General features: G+C 49.9%; 1 protein-coding gene across 1 annotated transcript in view; it reads left to right on the forward strand.

The window, feature by feature from the left end:
* Window positions 1–7,227, forward strand: part of LOC107119836 (piezo-type mechanosensitive ion channel component 2-like) — a 109,998-nt gene that overhangs the window by 93,941 nt on the left and 8,830 nt on the right. Inside the window, exons 39-42 of the mRNA XM_015422450.1 lie at window positions 888–980; window positions 3,630–3,799; window positions 5,498–5,614; window positions 7,045–7,120. Of these exons, the coding sequence (XP_015277936.1) occupies window positions 888–980; window positions 3,630–3,799; window positions 5,498–5,614; window positions 7,045–7,120 (456 nt within the window). The remainder of the gene's footprint in view (window positions 1–887; window positions 981–3,629; window positions 3,800–5,497; window positions 5,615–7,044; window positions 7,121–7,227) is intronic.

Here is a 7,227-nt window from a genome sequence, read left to right on the forward strand (position 1 = left end):
AGATGAAAAATAAAGCAGTAGGGGCACCCAAGAGACTAAAATAAGAGTGCCGAAGAGCCCATGGTGTATCTCTTTAAAAGGGAATGGGTGGGGGTGCAGCATCACTCAGTGCTTGATCCTACTGTGGGTGGTGCAGAACTTGCATGATATGTACCTGCTGTAGCCCGCAGGTTTGGCAAGATGGGATGCTTCCACACAGAGATGGATCTCCTTAGAGCTCTTGTTATTGCCACATATGCTGAGGCATTCTCAGTGTCACACAGAAAATTTTCTGCACTTTCTTTGCCTCATACTTCCATGGGTACCATTTCCCCCCATAATCACCAGAAGGTGTTTTCAAGCCAAAGACCCTTAGAAATGGGCTACCAGAGGAGTTAAGGACGACACATGATTCGTTTCGCATGTGGATTAGGGTATTCTTTTCACATGTGGATTAGGGTATTCTTTTCACATGTGGATTAGGGTATTCTTTTCACATGTGGATTAGGGTATTCTTTTCACATGTGGATTAGGGTATTAGTTTAGCATGTGGATTAGGGTATGATAGGCTGTTAGTTTCACATGTGGATTAGGGTATGGTGGGCTCCTGGTATGTTGATTTATGTCTCTTGGTTTTTTACTTTATTTGCTTGTTTTATATGTTTTCATGCTTTCGCCTGTAGGTCCCCTGTTTTCAGGAGGACAAAGCGGGGTATAAAATTTCAAATTAAATAGATTAAAAGACAGGTACTGGCCCACAGTGCAGAGTTCATGGGTTGGATAAGCACCAGCAAAAAATGGCTGTCAGACTAGCCTGCGGCTTTGAATTTAGCCTAAAGTGTGATGTGTTTTGTTGGAGATCAGCTACTCTACAGGTCTCGTTTTTTCTTCTTCTTTCTTTCTCCCAGTCCTTATTTACCATGAGTGCTCAGCAGCAAAATCTGGTCCCTTTTACTCCTTCAGCGTACAATGACCTCACCATTCAATATGCCCTGCATCCTGTAAGTATCTTCTGAGCACACAGAAGTTCATAAAGCACAAATTACAAGCGATCCCTTACGTTGCTGGAACTGCCAGCCATTTCCCCCCTCCCCCAGAATAAAATGGCAGCCATGTGCTCTGCCCTGGAAACACACTACTCCCAGATATTTGGGGGGCAGGTTGTGATGGTGGTGGGAAAAGGCACTCTGCCCATGCTCAAAAGCAATCTGTTCTTTAATGTCACATATTCTGAGGCTGAAACTGCTTCCTAAACTGAGCTCTAATCCAGTGAGGTCTAATTCCAGTTTGACTTGGAAGCAAAAAAACTTTCTTGATAATGGGAGAGGGACCGTGGCTCATTGGTAGAGCATCTGCTTGGCATGCAGAAGGTCCCTGGTTAAATTCCTGGCATCTCTAATTAAAAAGACCGGGCAGTAGGCAACGAGAAGGACCTCAGCTCCCTGGAGGGTTGCTGCCAGTCTGAGAAGACAGTTCTGGTCTTGATGGACCAATGATTCAGCATAAAGCATCTTTGTGTGTGTTTGTGGGGTCAGAATAATTCAAACCAAATCTGATCAATTCTTACCACTTTTAGGGCTGGTTTTTTTGCTATGTTACATTTTCAGGCGTAATTTTAGGACAGGTTTGCCCATCACCACCCTCATATCAGGGCCCTGGGTTTACAGTTCCCACCTGGGGATTGGCTGTACAATGAAGATCCTCCTATTGGTCATGCACTGGTTTTGTAGCCCTGAAGGGGCAGGACCATTTTGATGCTAAAAATGGCCGTAGCTAGCCTCGCCTTCCTTGCCTTCCTGTAAAGATGATGAATTGGCCGGAAGGAAGCCCCCAGATTGACATTTTCAGTATCTCTTGTACAGCTAGACTCTTCGCTTGGAATCTGGAGCAGGAGGGAACAGGAAGCTTTGCTGTGTTTTCTCCCACCCCCACCCCCAGCACACGGAGGCCCTTTCCGCACTCTCCTAATCCATGTTCACCGCAGTGTCCTCTGAGCCATTCTGCACTAAAATAAAATTCAACCTTCTTTTAAATCCAGGTCCCCCCCCTCCCTCTGCATTAAAATCGAGTTCAACCTTTTTATTCCGGGTTTTACCCCCATTCTGCATTACACTGCCTCCCTTCAGTGGTCAGCCCGGTTTCGGCCTGCTGTTGCCCCCGGGTTATTTGGATGCTGTTTTGTTGTGGACTTAAACTGCCTTGACCCGAACACTGAGAAAATCTGGAGTGGCCAGGCGAATGTGGAAAGGACCTGAGTTAACTTTACACTGCTAGAATGCGGTCACATGGTCCTTTTGATCGGGGTTCACCGCTGTTCCCTCTCGCATTTAAATTTTCTGTCCACATGTGCCCGTCCGCCTCCCGTGCCGAAGCAGGCTCACTCCCGCAATGTTTCCGGGTTTTCCTGCCCCCGGGACAATCAAGTATTTTCCTGGCACTTGCGCTTTGAATGCGCGATTTCGCCTATCTGGACAGCCATCTTTCTCAATGATTGTGATTAGGGCCGTCTGACCGTTCTTTGTGCAATTTTTTTCAAACCTTCTGGCTTTGAGCGCTTGAGCAAACAAGCGCTCATCCTGCTTGGAGAAAAGCCCTGTCCGCCCCAGGAGTGAAGCTGCGGTGGGCAGCAGGAGGCGGACGTTGCTGGAGGGGGAGATGGGGGGGGAGTGCCGGGCCGGCTTTCGGGCTTGCAGGCGAGCGGGTGGCGGACCCACATGCCAAGCTGGGCCGTCCCTTGGCTGGAGGAGGAGGTGGCGGCGGAGGCGGGGAGTGCGACTTACAGGACTGGAGGCGGGGGCTCTGGCAACCTGGACGGGGGGTCGGCAAGGAGGATGGCGGAGACGGTGGGGCTGAGCCTTCATGGGGTAATGGCAGCAGCAGCAGCAGTGGCACCCCCCCCCACAGCAGCGGCAGGAGCAGCAGCCGCCGCCCGAGCCTGCCCCATGGCTGGCAGGATTGCCTGGAGGGGCTCGGTGCGGTGGAGGGTCCGTCGCAGCCCCGACGAGGCGAGCTGAGCGCAGCAGCCCTCTCAGCTGGTCGGGCAGCAAGAGGTGGCTTGCTGGAGGCAGGCAGGGGAAGGATTGACAGGCGAGCGGGTGGTGGAGGAGAGGAGCCGGCGTCATCTAATCAGCCCAACCCGAAGAAAAATGTTCCCGATTAAATTAAATTAAAGCGGGAACAAAGCACAATTAACTTGCCGGTGTGACCACTAGGGCTGCCAAATGCAGCCGGGGGGCGGGGATCCCCCCGCTTCGGAGCCCCGATTTCCGGCGCACCAGAATCGGGGCCCGGGGGAAACCCCACCCCCGCGTGCGCGTCACCCGGAAGTGACGTCGCACGCTGGGGGCGGGGCCACGCCGTTTGAGGGGAAAACAAAGAGTTTTCCCCTCAAATGGCAGCCGGTGACGTCCTGGAGGCGCGCGCACACACATACAGACACAGCTCCCAGACCAGCAGGAAGAACCCCCGCCGGTAGGAAAAATTTTTTTGTCAACCCTAGTGACCACAGCCCTAGATGAGACCAAACTGGGCTGAAGTTGAATGGAAATGGTATCCTGTACAAGCTTGTAAAAGCAAAAGAGAGGAGAATCCCAGAGCCTTCTCTGTCTTGATTAATTAAAAATAATAAAGCTCATGTATTTCTTTTCCAGTCCGCCATGCAATTTATAGTGAACTACAGCCCAGAGGATATTGTGGTTGCTAAAATCAAAGGCAACGCCAGTCTGCTGTGGAGCATCAGTCCCGCCAGTCGGAAAGCGATGATTGATGAACTCTCCACTTCTCCCGCTATCTACATCAACTTTCACTGGACGCTTCTCAGGTTAAAGGAGGAGTATGCACATATTGGCATGACATCCTAAAGAGCTGCCCTTTTCACTGTTCTATTGAGTGATCAAAAGTAACCAAGTAGCACCATGTACAATATTTATTGCTTATTGATTATTAGAGTTTACTACCATATAACCTATGAAATTCTAACAATATAATTTTACCATAATTTTAAGGTATAAGTCTCCAGTTGTTCACAAATACGAAGTTTCACAAGGAAGGAACAATAATTGGTTAAGACCTATTTCAAAGCTTGTAAAAGTAGCCAAAAAAGGGGTGGTGGTGTTGGAGTTGCTCCCAATATTTAACCGTGGACAGTGTAGTCCAATTACAATGGAGATGCTATCAATGACCAACATGCATCAGGGTTTTCTGCATGTTTCAGTAGCCTTAAGAACATAAGAACATAAAAGACGCCAATGTTGGATCAGGCCAAAGGCCCATCCAGTCCAACAGTCTGTATCACACAGTGGCCAGAAATACCAGTGCCATCAGGAGGTCCACCAGTGGGGCCAGGACATTAGAAGCCCTCCCACTGTTGACCCCCCCCCCAAGCACCAAGAAGACAGAGCATCACTTGCCCCAGAGCCCCTATCTATACCTTGTGGCTAATAGCCACTGATGGACCTCTGCTCCATATGCCTATCTAATTCCCTTTTGAAGCCGTCCATTCTTGTAGCCGCCACCACTTCCTGTGGCAGTGAATTCCATGCGTTAATCACTCTTTGGGTGAAGAGGTTCTTCCTTTTATCCGTTCTAACCCGACCGCTCAGCAATTTCATGGAGTGCCCACGAGTTCTTGTATTGTGAGAAAGGGAGAAAAGTACCTCCAGGCCTTCTTCCAGGTCATGGAACCAAGAGTAATTATTTGGATAAGCAGCACAGAATGCTGTCTGTTCTCTCATTTGGCAAATAGGTTCTTCCTTTCTAGGATAATTTATGAAATTCCTTTCGAGGGGTAGCCCTGCCTGGCCATCCCTTCTGCCCCTTCTGTAGTGGCACAGAATGCATATGGTCCAAGTGAGAACAGTGGAATATAAATGATGTAAATAAATAAAAATGAATTAAAATATAGCACAGGATAAAATAAATAAAAATAAAGCAAAAGGGAGGAGAATCCTAGAGCCTTCTCTGTCCCTACCCCAAATTGTATCTATGTGTTGTAGTGGTTAGACTAGAATCTGGGAGACCCAGGCTCGAATCCTCACTGTGCCTTGGAAACTTGCTGGGTGACCTTGGCCCATTCACACAGTCTCAGTATAACCTACCTCGTGGGGTTGTTGTGAGGATAAAATGAAAGGAGGGAGAATGCAGAAGAAGAAGAAGAAGAGATTGGATTTACACCCTGCCCTTCACAACCCAAAGGTGTCTCAGAGCGGCTTACGAACTCCTTTCCCTTCCCCTCCCCACAACAGACACCCTATGAGGTAGGTGGGGCTGAGAGAACTCTGACAGAAACTGCTCTTTTTCAAGGGCAGGTCTTATCAGAGCTACGGCTTGCCCAAGGTCACCCAGCCAGGTGCAAGTGGAGGAGTGGGGAATCAAACCCAGCTCTCCCAGTTTAGAATCCGCACACTTAACCACTACACCAAACTGGCAGTTGCAAGCCACTCTGGGTCCTGATTGTGAGAAAAGAAGGGCCTAAATGAACAAACATTTTCAACCACTGCTTGTTTTTTCCTTACATCAGGAATGTCTCTCTGGTGAAGAACATCGAAGCATCTGGCATACACACCGTGCGCTACGAAGAGACGAGAATACGGAAGGAAATAGTCCACATGCTCTGTGGGAACAGGACCGAACCAGTGTCAGTGCTTTATTGTTCTGCTCCCTGCTTCTTTTGGTGGCCTTGTGGCCCTGCCCTTGGAAACTGTTCAGGAGCTTTCCATTCATGCAGAGTGCTGGAGGCTGCCTTTGGTGGAGAGGGGGACAGGCGGGAGGAACTGTGGCTCCGCGGCGGAAGAGAGGCCCTGGATGCAAAAGTTCCCAGGTTCAGTCCCTGACATCTCCGGTCAGAAACAGGGAAAGACCAAGGGCACCAGAGGTGGAGGGGCACCCAAACCAGCTTTATCACACACACCCCGTCTGCCCACAGCATCGGGGTCTGCCATGGCAAGCAGAAGGCCCAGGTGGCACCCCTGACCCCAGTGGGCAGCCCACAGCAAATCTGCTCCTTTCCTCCTGTGGGAGGGCAAGAGGGCAGGGCCTTTTTCGGGGGGGAGGCTTTTTGCCTCTCAGTTGACCCATGTGAGGAGGCATTGCACCATGGTAAGGCACAGCCCAGGCACTAGTGAGGACACCATGAATAGAGGCAGCTTATCTATGTTTTAGGAGCTGCGGTGGCTCAAGTGGTTAAGACGCTGAACTGCAGGCTGTGGAAGGTCAGTAGTTCAGCTGTTCAAGACCCGAGTTGCCGCATGACGGAGTGAGCTCCCGTCTCTAGTTCCAGCTCCTGCCAACCTAGCAGTTCGAAAGCAAGAAATTGCAAGTAGATAAATAGGTACCACTTCGGTGGGAAGGTAACAGCGTTCCGTGCGCCTTGGTGTTGAGTCATGCCGGCCACATGACCATGGAAACGTCTTCAGACAGCGCCGGCTCTTAGGCTTTGAAACGGAGATGAGCACCGCAACCCTAGAGTCAGACTCGACTGGCTTTCGAGCAAGGGAACCTTTACCTTTTTATCTATGTTTGGGGGGGGAGAAGAGGGCAATGATGGCACCTTCCTTCCAGTTTGGGGGGGGGGGGGGGGGCTGGGGGGGCGTTTGCCTCCGGCATCAAAAAGCCTTGGGAAAGACTCTACTGAGATCAAAAAGAAAGCTCCAGCTGATATTCTGGGCTCCAGTCAGCCTTGAAAACAAGTTCAGGTTCAGTATTGTTTACTTGGGCAGCTGTCTGGAGTCTGAGATTGAGGTCTTTCACATCACCTACTACTGGGTCCTTTTGGCTGGTGATGCCTGAGGTTGAACCTGGGACTTTCGGCATGCAAAGGGGATGCTCTACCACTGAGCCACAGCCTCTGCCCACAAAACAGGCTTGCTTGCTTTAAACGAGTGGGTGATTAATCTCAGTCCCTCTCAACCTCACTGGATTGCTGAGAGGATAAAATAGAATGTGTTCCACCCTTAGCTGGTTGGATATACCCATGAAAAGTAAACGCAGTTAAATGTGGATTGCACAGTCTAGTATAAGAAGAGGTATCATTCATTAAGGTTCGGGTTTTCCTTCCCTCCCCCCCAGTCTACTTCCAGGTGTCTTTCCAAAATACCTGAGGGCTACCAGTGGAACAGATGCTAAAATTGCACATCGGCTGCAAGTGGGTAAGTCCGTGTGAGGAGGAGATGTCTTGTGAAAAACAAAAACCAGCCAACTTTGAGGTCCACCTCAAGAATCTCAGACCTCCTCATCTCACTGCTGCCACCA

The sequence above is a fragment of the Gekko japonicus genome, unplaced genomic scaffold (genome assembly GCF_001447785.1).
Source record: "Gekko japonicus isolate JY-2015 unplaced genomic scaffold, Gekko_japonicus_V1.1 scaffold1190, whole genome shotgun sequence".
Lineage (NCBI taxonomy): Eukaryota > Metazoa > Chordata > Lepidosauria > Squamata > Gekkonidae > Gekko > Gekko japonicus.